The sequence below is a fragment of the Giraffa tippelskirchi genome, chromosome 4 (genome assembly GCF_054371585.1).
Source record: "Giraffa tippelskirchi isolate mGirTip1 chromosome 4, T2T-mGirTip1v1.2.pri, whole genome shotgun sequence".
Classification (NCBI taxonomy): Eukaryota; Metazoa; Chordata; class Mammalia; order Artiodactyla; family Giraffidae; genus Giraffa; species Giraffa tippelskirchi.
The window spans coordinates 119,861,930-119,875,197 of record NC_137278.1 but is presented as its reverse complement, the minus strand read 5'-3'; the positions used below and the strand labels follow the sequence as shown (position 1 = coordinate 119,875,197).

At 36.8% G+C, this 13,268-nt stretch overlaps 1 protein-coding gene across 50 annotated transcripts in view; it reads left to right on the top strand.

Moving 5' to 3' along the window:
• C4H12orf50 (chromosome 4 C12orf50 homolog) overlaps positions 1-13,268 on the top strand; it is a 34,353-nt gene that overhangs the window by 837 nt on the left and 20,248 nt on the right. For 13 of the 50 annotated variants that reach the window (XM_081592110.1, XM_081592105.1, XM_081592094.1 and 10 more), the window contains 3 exons: positions 1,992-2,221; positions 6,093-6,212; positions 6,763-6,883. In XM_081592110.1, the coding sequence (XP_081448236.1) occupies positions 6,201-6,212; positions 6,763-6,883 (133 nt within the window). In that variant the 5' untranslated portion in view covers positions 1,992-2,221; positions 6,093-6,200. Of the gene's footprint in view, positions 1-444; positions 1,051-1,473; positions 1,591-1,991; positions 2,276-2,631; positions 2,945-6,092; positions 6,213-6,762; positions 6,884-13,268 lie in introns of those variants that run through there. The other 37 variants (XM_081592111.1, XM_081592106.1, XM_081592095.1 and 34 more) reach the window with 8 other exon arrangements.

The window sequence follows — 13,268 nt, the reverse complement described above, 5'->3', positions numbered from 1 at the left end:
CTGCCATCTTTTAGGTGCTTTGACAAAGCCCGAGTCTCATTTCTATAATTGTCCTATCTGCAAGTATCAAAGTGCCCACCATTTTCCTGATTTTGCCCTCAGAAAATTAAACAACTATATTTCACTTGGAGGTATCTATGTATAAGGGAATTCCCAAAGAATAAAATATCCCTCAAAACAAGTCACTGTTGTTTGATTGCTGGATTCAGAGGAGAGGAAGGGAAGAAGAGATCTGCCATATAAAAGTATTTCCTTTTTCTTTTACTGTCTTCGACTTTCTCGTAGGAAAAATAAATAAATAAGGGGCTGGCGCGGTGGGAGTGGGGACAGGGGTGGGGGGGGTGGGGGGGCACAGTGGCTGAAAACACCTAATATGAGATCCTGAGACCAGAAAGACTTTAACACTGTATAATCAAAAATCAGTGATTTTTTGTTCCTCCACAGGAGTCCTAAACAGAGCTTGTTTCATGGGACTCAAGGAGACAACAATGAGATAACTCTTAAAACTGGCAACTGTCACTTCCCAAACTGCCACAGAACCTTCTAGGTCCAACCTTCTATCGCTTCTGAAGATCATCTTCCAAAATATTCCACTTGCTGTTTGAAAGTAGCAGCAAAGCTAACCCATGTTTTAAGAAGCACTCTATTTCTAATGCTTTGATTTCATCAGTGCCTGGAGTAAAGCCTTCGGCAGAAACAAAGTAGTCCAACACAAGGGGGAGCCACTGGACCAGTTCATACTTACAGCCTGGACTCCGACTCTGACAGGGAGCAGCCATCCCCTTTGATTCTCCTAAGTCTGGAGAGCCAGCAAAGACTGACTACCAGCCCCAGTACTTAAAATGGTGTTACAGGATTCCACAATCTGGAAGAAAGACTTTTTACTTTAATGTGTTAGTGTTCTGACATGAACCAAAAATGAAATATTCAGTGCAGAGTATACCTTGACCAACACACTCAAAAAACAAAATTTTCAGGCTTACCCTGAGTTGTGCCGGGAAATTTCTCATAACTCTTCTTTACTCATTACAGAGAGAAAAGTCATCCTGGGTATGGTCATAGCTTTCCCTGAAAAACTAGAAGGAATTTCACAACAGGAAAGAAGTGAAGAGAATAAGGAAAATGTGGGGGAGACGGTAGAAAGAAAGAAAGGAAAGGAAAAGAGAGTTGGAAAAAAAGAAGATGAAATTAGGGTTCCAGGCATGCTAAAGACTACCAAAATGCACAGATCTATTTACAATGACCAAAAAAAAAAAAAAAAAATCCCTTGTGGGTTTGATGTGTTTTTGCTATTTCCAGTGGGACACAGTTGTTCAAAACTAACTTCAAGACGTAAAAGCATTTTTTCAGCCTTCCTGCTATGTAAAACTTGGATTCTCACAATGGCTTTAATCATGATGTTAATGTAATCATGCAATAATGGTGTTTGGTAACAGTATTTGATAATAGTGCAATGCAGCTAGCTGTAAGTTCATATGTGGAGAGGAAGTTTATCTGGAGGCAAAGACCACTTAAAGCTGTTTCTTAGGGGTGTTTCTCCCACTAAGCTATGTGCTTGAGATGAGTGCACTGTTATTCTAGAATTAGAAGGTAGGGCAAAACAAAAGTTGAGATATTAGATTTTTCTATATATCATTGCTAATATTTTCAAGGATTTAAGTCAAGTCTTTACTTTCTACTTCATTTACTTTCAATGCTGCATGGCTCTTTTTGATTTTTACTTTTGACTTTGTTATTTTCCCTTATTTACAATTATAATTCTTTTCTAAATTTTACCATACTTTCTAGATTTTTATTCTAAAGCAGTGTACTCAAGTTCATACCAACTTAGTCTGTTTCACTTAACCAAAGTGAATATATGTTTTGATCTTGTAAATTTCCAATTAAAAGTACAAAGGCATTTAAAAATACATGTTGATCAATTGTAATTTCTCATCTCTATGGCATCTCTTAAATTACCTACTATGAATATTTTTATTAATTTCTTCTAGGTTCTAGTTTTTAGTATAGATACTAAGATGAAGAAAGACCTCAGTAACTGCTGATTGAAATGTCTCATTCTGGGAATCGGAGTAGTTCACTTTGCTTTCAACAAATTCTTATAATTTGCAAGCATCTGGAAACTTACTGCTATAGGAAGAAGCTATTTCCCTTTTAATGATGGATGAAGAATGAATGGACTATAGCTACAAGATGAATAAGTAGTCCAACTTATTTTCAGGTACTATTAAATATCCCAATCTGAATGATTTTTTTGCCAAATCAGTGGATAGTGGTGAGTACATAATTTTGTTTTTATCTTGAAATATAGGTAGCATATTTACTTATATATAAATTTTAGTTTTATTTTCATATCACACATAGAAATGAGTCTAGAAAATAATTAACTTGTAAAATATTTAATACTTCTTAATTATGAAAGTATGAGCTAGTTTATATTCCATATTTAATCAGAACATTGAAGGATAAAATATAGTATTTCATTGGTATTAGCTTTTTCCAGTCACTAAATTGAGTAACAGAAATACTGTACAGTATTCACTAAGATAAACTAGTCTACAGTTAGATGTGAGGTCATTTATGATGAGCAAATAATGAATTAGGTAACAATGAGGAAAATTCTGGAAGTTTGAGTTTGTGTGCTTACTAGCAACCACTTTCAACATTTCTGCAAAGCTAGAGAAGGTATCTTCTAATTTAAATTTCTTTAAGAATTATCTATTGTGTAATATACTGTCAACAGGAGGTCAGTTTTAAAGGAATACTACTGATAGCCTGAAAGACTGTGGAAAAGAAATTCTTTTTCCCCTTACACACTGATAGTTCTTATATTTGCATTCCTGCAATTCTTATATTAAAAAACATTGGATTAGCAGCAAAAGAGTTGAAAATGGCAGAAGTTGGGAATGACTGCTATTTCTTTTTTAATTCCACATGCATAAAGGTAAATATTGTACAACTTATGGTACATATTCCATATGCTTAAGCTTTTTAGTAGAATGAAGGAAAATATGGCAACAGTTTATTTGCATTGCTGAGTCAAAATTTACTATTTTCCCACAAAATATTGTACATACTTAAAATATGAAGTAAAACCTTATCATGTATTTTTGATATGCTGAGTTTCTCTGAGGAAATCTGGTAATATTTAAAATTATCTGAAACTATACTTCTATATGCCAGTTACATGCCTGTGGCTTTTTAATCCTCATGTGGCACTTTTATCTCTATTATGGCTCCTTGAAACATCAAATTACTAATATTGAAGCATATGACATTTCAGTTAATATGATTCCAGTCATATAAATTCAAATAGTTAAATTCAGGTTCACTATCAAACTCAGTTTAATAAATCTAATTAATTCCCTACTTGGGAATGTATTAATGAAATTACTGATTTTTCCTCTGTCAAAGTAATAGTAAATAATTAATATCATGGGAAAAGGCAAAAAATAATACAAATTGGCCAAAACGTATTCAAGTTTATAAAGTTAAAATGGGAAAAAATGTCTAAGTGATTTGGATTAGTGGCTCTCAATGAAGCCAAATAAATTTAGAAATTCAATGTTTGGAGCTTCATGTTCATGTCAGAATGAACCCAGTAAAAGACATGCTGTGTCGGTTTGAAGCATTTCATCTCTGCTAGGACAACTGAGTAAAGTTAGCCTCTTAGACTGTAAGAATTAGGTCCACCTCTATTACCTGTTACCTTAAGATTAAACCCTGGGATAATGATAAATAATAGAATTTATGTTCCATGTGGGAAGAGAGTTTTGTCTGTTTCACTGCTATATCCTCAAATTCTAAGTTACCAATAAATAATTAAATGAAAAAAATAATAATAGCAATCACATTACCTTATCTCCCATAATTTTTACAACAATCTGTGAGAAGGGCATTTTATTCCCTTTTTACAATGAGGAAACTGAGGCACAGAGAGTGAGTAATGGATTGATTTTGTGATTATGGGCAAAATAGAGTCAGGCATTCAAATGCTGGTTTATCTGGTTTCTGCCTGCTATCCAGGACTATGAGATCGACATATCCACCTTAAAAGGGAGAGAGAGTGAAGGCAGACAGTAAGAAGGTGGAAAAAAAATAAGGAACAACACTGAACCCTGTCAAAAAAGGGATGAGCTTAATAGGATATGTTTACTTTCATTTTGTCACCCACCCTCTGCTGAAAAAGACAATGACCTGCAATTTTCCCAGCTGTTGATCTATGTGTAAAAGATATAAGATAAGATAAAAAATAGCAGCTCATTCAAATAATCCACATCTGCTTTTGTTGCGATATAATGATGTAAATGTATAACTATATATGTGTGTATAACTTAGCACAATGTGCTATTTAAAATTCCACAATAAAATAAAGTTTAAACTCCATTCAGTTCAGTTCAGTTCAGTTCAGTTCAGTCGCTTAGTCATGTCTGACTCTTTGCAACTCCATGAACCGCAGCACGCCAGGCCTCCCTGTCCATCACCAACTACTGGAGTTTACCCAAACTCATGTCCATCGAGTCGGTGATGCCATCCAACCATCTCATCCTCTGTCATCCCCTTCTTCTCCTGCCCTCAATCTTTCCCAGCATCAGGGTCTTTTCAAATGAGTCAGTTCTTCGCATCATGTGGCCAAAGTATTGGAGTTTCAGCTTCAACATCAGTCCTTCCAATGAACACTCAGGACTGATCTCCTTTAGGATGGACTGGTTGGATCTTCTTGCAGTCCAAGGGACTCTCAAGAGTCTTCTCCAACACCACAGTTCAAAAGCATCAATTCTGCGGCACTCAGCTTTCTTTATAGTCCAGCTCTCACATCCATCTATGACCACTGGAAAAACCATAGCCTTGACAAGATGGACCTTTGTTGGCAAAGTAATGTCTCTGCTTTTTAATATGCTGTCTAGGTTGGTCATAACTTTCCTTCCAAAGAGTAAACGTCTTTTAATTTCATGGCTGCAATCACCATCTGCAGTGATTTTGGAGCCCAGAAAAATAAAGTCAGCCACTGATTCCACTGTTTCCCCATCTATTTGCCATGAAGTGATGGGCCCAGATGCCATGATCTTAGTTTTCTGAATGTTGAGCTTTAAGCCTCTTTCAACACTCTCCTCTTTCACTTTCATCAAAAGGCTCTTTATTTCTTCTTCACTTTCTGCCATAGGGGTGGTGTCATCTGCATATCTGAGGTTATTGATATTTCTCCTGGAAATCTTGATTCCAGTTTGTGCTTCTTCCAGCCCAGCATTTCTCATGATGTACTGTGCATATAAGTTAAATAAGCAAGGTGACAATATACAGCCTTGACGTACTCCTTTACCTATTTGGAACCAGTCTGTTGTTTCATGTTCAGTTCTAACTCTTGCTTCCTGACCTGCATACAGGTTTCTCAAGAGGCAGGTCAGGTGGTCTGGTAATCCCATCTCTTTCAGAATTTTCCACAGTTTATTGTGATCCACACAGTCAAAGGCTTTGGCATAGTCAATAAAGCAGAAATAGATGTTTTTCTGGAACTCGCTTGCTTTTTCGATGATACAGCAGATGTTGGCAATTTGATCTCTGGTTCCTCTGCCTTTTCTAAAACCAGCTTTAACATCTGGAAGTTCACAGTTTACGTATTGAACTTTCCCTCTAAAAACACACTTAACAGTATGTCCCTAATCTGAGTAAGAAAACAATTATCTAATAAAAGTTATGATTAATAGAGATCATCTCCACAATTGGAATATGGATGATGATTCTTAAAAATAATTCTGGCTTTCATAAGGAAAATTAGATCCCTCTGTCATTAGACTGTGATCAAGAGTGTCACTGACCTTTTATATATTTATCCTTAGCCATATGGATTAATTCTTAACAGGAAGGAGAGTTTTATCAATGACTTATGGAATGTACTATTTAATCATTAGATTATTTTATCAGTCTCACTAAAGTTAGACTACTTTGCTAAAATTTAGACTTGATGGTCTTGTATTTGTAGTGTTTTTTAATTTTAATGTGATCTCTTATTTTATTTAGTTGGTTAGTAATCTATTGTTAAACACTGACATTCATATATTGAGTTCTTTACACTGTTTACTTTTTTCTTTTAGGGTTCCCAGTGCCGATTCCGACACTGTGAAGAGGCCCTTGGCAGTGACATAGTGTGCTCATTATGGAGAGAGGGAAAATGTTTAGATCCACTTTGCAGATTTAGACACATGGAAATGCAGGTAGAATTATTCAACATTATCATGTTTGTTAAAAGCATCTCCCTCTGATAATATTGAACTCTGTACTCTTACAACACAATAGAAAAGAAATTATTCTTTCCTCCAAAGACTTAATTTTAGGCATTTTACACTTTGCTTAAGTTAAATTCTTTAAAAAATGGGCAAATGTGTTTGAGGAGTACCCGTTGAAGTGAAGTGAAAGTCACTCAGTTGTGTCCAACTCTTTGTGATCCCACAGACTATAGAGTTGATGAGATTCTCTAGGCCAGAATACTGGAGTGGGTAGTCTTTCCCTTCTCCAGGGGATCTTCCCAACCCAGGGATTGAACCCAGGTCTCCCGCATTGCGGGCAGATTCTTTACCAGCTGAGCCGCAAGGGAAGCCCAGAGTACCCATTGCATCTTTTAAATAACAGAGCTTAGAAACGAAGCCTAGAAACACACAATCCTAAAACAGCAATTATAGTCATTTTTGTCATGTTGTGTTGTAGCACATTGTATTTATTGTGATTATAACATCTCATTACATTTGCCTCACCTCCTTTATCTAGCAAAACTGCAGTATTTCATGCTTCTGGGAAACTCAACCTCTTGGTTGTGTGAAGATCAGTTGTATCTTTTATCACAGCAAACCTCGAAATATCAATGGATTATTTTTGCCACCAAGTAGCAGTGAGTATATTTTTCGAATAACATGGTTATACCATATTATAATCCGATTTTGGAATATCAGCATAGAATGGCACATTAAATAAAGTATGGCAAGGTGAGTAATACAATGTAATAGCCAGTGGATGATTTAGGATGGTTTTATCAATAATTATGAGAATGAGCCATCAAGTAGCTAACCAAATGGAATGAACATAGTTAAATTTTCTCTGAGTGTGTTTCTAAAGTGGATTTTATTCATGTGAAAAGTGAGATGACTACTGCCCTCACTGGATAGAGGGGAGCTGTCTCAGCAACTCATCACTTGACTGGAGCAAAGCTAGGAGGTTCTGGCCTCACCATTGCTCCCTTAAATGTGCAGAAACCTCTCATACATGGGGAGAGCAAGGGCATGCTCTGGTTTGCACGCTTCTGCTTCTAGAAGAGCAGCTAGATGTGTGGTTCTTCCTAACACTTCATTTGTGGGGAAGATGCAATCCCACTGTTGCTAAATAAGTGGCACCCTTCAAACCAACTAAATTTACTGAGACTCTACTTTGTGGTGAACCTTAAACTAAGTTATGGGAAAGGGGTATAGAAGACACCATGCCCTATAACAGTAAATGGCAAGAACTTTGAAAAGTTGGGAGAGTCAGGTTTCTCTGATGCTATAGCCACTTCACTCTCCTGCTATGGCCACCATATCTCTTATAATGGAATTATCCTAGAAATGACTTAACAGAATATCAGTCCTTTGTATTTGAAAATTTGGCTTCAGATAATCCTTGGCAAATGAATAATTAAAAACCATGTCTCTTTGTTATAGTCTTCTGGAAAATGCTGCTCTCAGAGCATTTATCATACATGTGATACCTGGATCAATGTTTTTCTTCACTAGACTGTAAACATGACAAGGATGGGGCTTATAGCTAGTTTCCCTACCAATGCTTAGCACAATGTCGGAAGCCCAGATGCTCAGTAAAATTGGATGTTTGGATAGATGGATAGGAGTTATGGATAGAAGGTAGGAGGAGAAGGGGATGACAGAGGGTGAGATGGTTGGATGGTATCAACGACTCAATGGACATGAGCTTGAGCAAGCTCCAGGAGTTGGTGATGGACACGGAAGCCTGGTGTGCTGCAGTCTATGGGGTCGCAAAGAGTTGGACATGACTGAGTGACTGAACTGAACTGATAGATGTATAGATGACTACTGATGGTAACCTACTGGGATGAAAGTTATTACACCTACTAAGTGGTTAACTTGGTCCCATTGTTCAACATCTAGTGTGATTTTATTTCATTAAAACATTGTATTAAATTCTCTCTATATAGTGTACTAGCCTACTTCCTAATGCTGCTGCTAAGTCACTTCAGTCCTGTCTGACTCTGTGTGATCCCATAGACAGCAGCCCACCAGGCTCCCCCGTCCCTGGGATTCTCCAGGCAAGAACACTGGAGTGGGTTGCCATTTCCTTCTCCAATGCATGAAAGTGAAAAGTGAAAGTGAAGTCGCTCAGTCGTGTCCGACTCTTCGCAACCCCATGGACTACAGCCTACCAAGCTCCTCCGTCCATGGGATTTTCCAGGCAAGAATACTGGAGTGGGTTGCCGTTGCCTTCTCCACTTCCTAATGGTCTATGGGTAAAATTGCTTTCTTCCAAACTGATTACTAGAGGAAAGACTGCATCTCTGAGGGCAAAGGAAAGGTAGAATGTCTGTGTAACAAATAGTGGGCTCCCCACTGTAAGACCTGTCCTCAGCTAAGTTCTCTAGGGATACATTTCATTATTCTCATATATTAGGCATAGAATCTGGGGGTCAAAAATAGATTCTGGCTTTTCTGGAAGTCTCAATTTCTTCACCACATGTCAAAACTGCTCCTGACTCTTGGAATAAGCTTTCCCCTCTCTTGATAGTGTCAAACCAGATCCATGCACTGGTTTTGGAAGGACCAAATCCTTCTCCTAGCCGTTCTGTTTCCATCATGAGAGGAGATAAGCTCTGCTTTCTCTTTACCACTTCCCTATCATTTTCTCAGATATATTTCTTCACTACATCTATTGTTTGTCTGACTCCTCCCTATAGAATGAAAATTCTATAAGAATAGGAACCTTTGTTTACTGATAAATCCCAACCACCAAACATAGAAATATAGTATTACCTTTCACTTAGTGGCCAATTCTATTCCAGGAAGTCCTGAAAAGTATTTATTCACGTTAAGTAGGTAACTATTTTTTCTCTGCCCAGGCACATTTCTGTGCTTTAGGAAAGAGGATTCAATTTCCAGACTGTAGAAAACTACTACCCTGGAGAAGGAAATGGCAGTCTTCTTGCCTGGAGAATCCCACGGACAGACACCTGGCAGGCCACAGTCCATGGGGTTGCAAGAGTCAGACTTGACTTAGTGACTAAACCACCACCACCACAGAAAACTACTAAGCTCATTTGAATTATGTATTGAACTACTGCATCATCTATTCATTCTAAGAATATTTCAATACCTCAGAAGTTATAAGGTGATCCTTTGTAGACCTAATATTTCCTAAAATATTTCCAGGAACATCTACCTACCAAGGTTCATATTAACCAAAACCAGGAAAATAAATCATCTCACCTTAGAGAAAAATTGAATTACAAAGTTATAACTTTATTAAAATCTACCTTTATGTTTCAGTGGGTGCATGTGATTGACATATTCAGTGTAGAATTATGACAAGGTTTTTTTTGTAGCAAAATATAACTATTGTTTCATACATGGCATTGTGTAATTCATGTGTAAGTTTCCATCTAGTTAAAATAAGATAAAATCTAGGTATTTAAATGCGTAAACTGTGAAAATTTCTAAGGCTTCTGATCAAGGAATTGAGACCCATCATGTGGTCCATATTAAGTAGGTGAGTTGCAGCCACAGCAATGCTATCTAAGTTACCATCTGTGCTCTTACAGAATGAGGTGTTTGCCTAAAGCAATTTCCCATTAGTTAATTTGCCATTGTCTGTTATCTTTAAGGACTAAGTTCAATTATCAGGAGGCTGACATTTTTTTGTCTGGACATGTAAAACTGCCAGTTAGTCTTTTTGCAATTTAAACTTTAATCTGCTAACAAATTAAAAAAAGGTTTTAGACTCTTTTGAAAAAGATTTCATTTAAATGTTGCTAAACCAGACATTTTCAAAGGAGGCCTAATCCCTCTGGTTATCATCTCTAAGTTTAGAAGCAAATAGCTATTAAAACCAAATGATAGTGCTAAGAAAAACATAGCTCAGTTAATACTTGCTCTAATTGTAAGAATTTGCTAGGCATTTCTGAGTACATTTCGTATTTTCTTTGCGAGCTTGGTGGGTTCTTGTTCTTTCTCTCATGGTATGCAGTAGAAGTTAGTGTACCCAAACAAAGTGTTCCTCTTAAGAAACTCCTTAAATTTTGCTAAGGGACAATTTATTCAAAATAAAGTAGCTCAAACATTGGAGCAAATGTTCATCTCCTTGGTTATTTGCCATGTTATTCTAAAATGAATACCTAAAAGGATAATTTGATTTTTACTTATTCTGAGTCACTGTCTTGGAGATGCCTTGGACAACTGACTATTTGACCACATTAAATGAATCATGGCTCAGCTCACTTTACAAGGTCTTGCCTAAATGAATATGTGTACATGACCTTTTCATTATGTCTTAAAAAACCATTGTGTAATGTTTTTTAAATAATTTAACAAACACCTTGACTTGAATATTTGAGTCAGTAAAACACAGACTAGTTGTGTGTGTGTATGTATGTGTGTGTGGATAAGACACAGAGTAAGACAACTGTTAATAGTTATAAGAGGAAAAACTGTTCAAATCAATTCTTTCTTCTTTGGGGAAAAGGGTGAGGGGTTGAGCAAGGGTCTTAAACCAAATGATGGTGACCCCTGTAACAATTTGGGTTTGGATGGGAGACTGCTCATCCTGACTGGACACTGTCTGCTTTCATCTATGAGCACGGTACTTGTGGAAGTAAGGGTAGGTACTCCCTGGCGGCTCAGCTGGTAAAGAACCCATCTGCCAGTGCAGGAGATGCAGGAGACTGGATTTAATCCCGGGAAGATCTCCTGGAGAAGGAAATGGCAACCCACTCCAGTATTCTTGCCTGGAAAATTCCATGGACAGAGGAGCCTGGTGGGCTACAGTCCATGGGGTCACAAAGAGTCAGACACGACTGAGCACACACATGCTTCATACTCAAGTATTAGTTCCCAGGCCTAACATTTGTTAGTCATGTCTGAGATGCCCACAGACTTTCTCTTTAAGACTTTATAAACTAAAAGTTTAATTGATTTTTTTTTAAAAATGAAGTAGGATTATGAGAAATGAGAAAAATCTCATATCCACAGTTTTCAAATAATATAAGAGTTTTCTGTGTGGCACCAGTATTCTGAGTATTCTACATGCCTAATTTTATTTAACCATCACAAAAATCTGAAAAATAGTATTCTTATTGTACAGATGAGGAAAATGAAGCCCAGACAGGTTAAATATCTTAGGTGACATAATATATCTCATAACTAGAAGTAACTGACTTCAAACACAATTCTGACTCTAAAACTGCCTAACAACCCCAGACTTGACATTTCAAGTATAACCAGTCCTTTTGGTCATTTGAATGGATCCACCCACGAGACCACCTAATCTGGCTTCCTCCTTCTGAGGGGCTAATTCTCTTCCACCCTGCCCCACAGCCTTCCTTTCAAAGCTATTAAGATCATTTACATATAATAAAAGATGCCCTTTCCCCTTTAACTTACAGTAAAGAGTAGAACACTTCTAACATTTCTGATTTACGTGTATTTCCATTAAATAAGTTTTCTTCTTTCTTTCTCTTTTTCTGTTTAATTCTGGCCACACATAGGTGGGGCTTGTTAACCATCTGAATCCAGGAGGACCAGGTACCCCAAGTCATGTTTCTCAACTCTGGCTCCCCTTTAGAATTATCTGGGGAGCTTGAAACAACAGCAGTAACTAAAAAAAAAAAACAACCCACCACACCGTTCCTGTCAGCACCTAAGCCAGCAGTTAAATTCATGAGCGTTAGAGCTGAGCCTTCAGTGCACTTTTCTAGCTCCAGCTTTTCATTTCAAAAATGCTCAACCTACAAAAATGTTGCAGAATAGTTCAATGAACACCCAACCATGTACTCTTCACCAGGATTCACCAATTTATCCATTTATTTTCCCTTTTCCCTCTATTGTACTTACATATACACAAAAAATGTACAAACATATATTTCTGTCCTTGTTTTTGAACTGTCAGGCAAGTGTATGCCCCTCGGTTCTGTCTCATCACAACAAAGATTTGGAGTGACGGAACCATTTGAATGTTAGTTGCAAATATCATGACACTTTATCCCTAAATGCATTGACATAGATCTCCTATGTTTAACAACACTCTCAGATATAACCATGGGCTTCTGAAGTGGCGCTAGTCTCACCTACTAACACAGGTTCAATCCCTGGGTTAGAAAGATCCCCTGGAGTAGGAAATAGCAACCTGCTCCATTATTTTTGCTGGAAAATCCCATGGACAGAGGAGTCTGATGGGTGATAGTCCACGGAGCCACAAAACGTTGGATGCAACAGAGCACACATATATATACCTAACCACACTACACACAACCATCACATACAGAAAATTTATTTACATATCCCACTATTATTGAAAAATAATTTAGTATTTATCATTTATTTACGTTATTTTTAGCCTTTGGTAAGTACAGACATTGCTCTTGTGAACTTTAAATCAAAATAGATCACAAAGACCTAAATATGAGCTAAAATTATAAAATTCTTATAAGAAACTGTAGACTACTCAAATAATTCTTAGTTATGACACTGAAAGAAAAAACAAGCAGTAAAAAAAATTAATTGGATTTCATCAAATTAGAAACTTTTGTGTTTCAAAGAATATCATCAAGAAAGTAAAAATACAACCCACAGAATGAGATAAAATATTTAGAAATCTTATATGTAAGCATTTTATATCCAGAATATATGAAGAACTCTTGCAGCTCAGTAATATAAAGACAATTCCATTACAAAATGGGGAAAGAATCTGAATATACATTTCTCAAAGATAGAAAAATGGCTAAAAGAGATATACATCTGAATGCAGAATTCCAAAGAATAGCAAGGAGAGATAAGAAAGCCTTCCTCAGTGATCAATGCAAAGAAATAAAGAAAAACAATAGACTTGGAAAAACTAGAGATCTCTTCAAGAAAATTAGATACACCAAGGTAACATTTCATGCAAAGATAGGCACAATAAAGGACAGAAATGGTATGGACTTAACAGAAGCAGAAGATATTAAGAAGAGGTGGTAAAAATACATGGAAGAACTATATGAAAAAGATCTTAAACCTAGATAACCACGG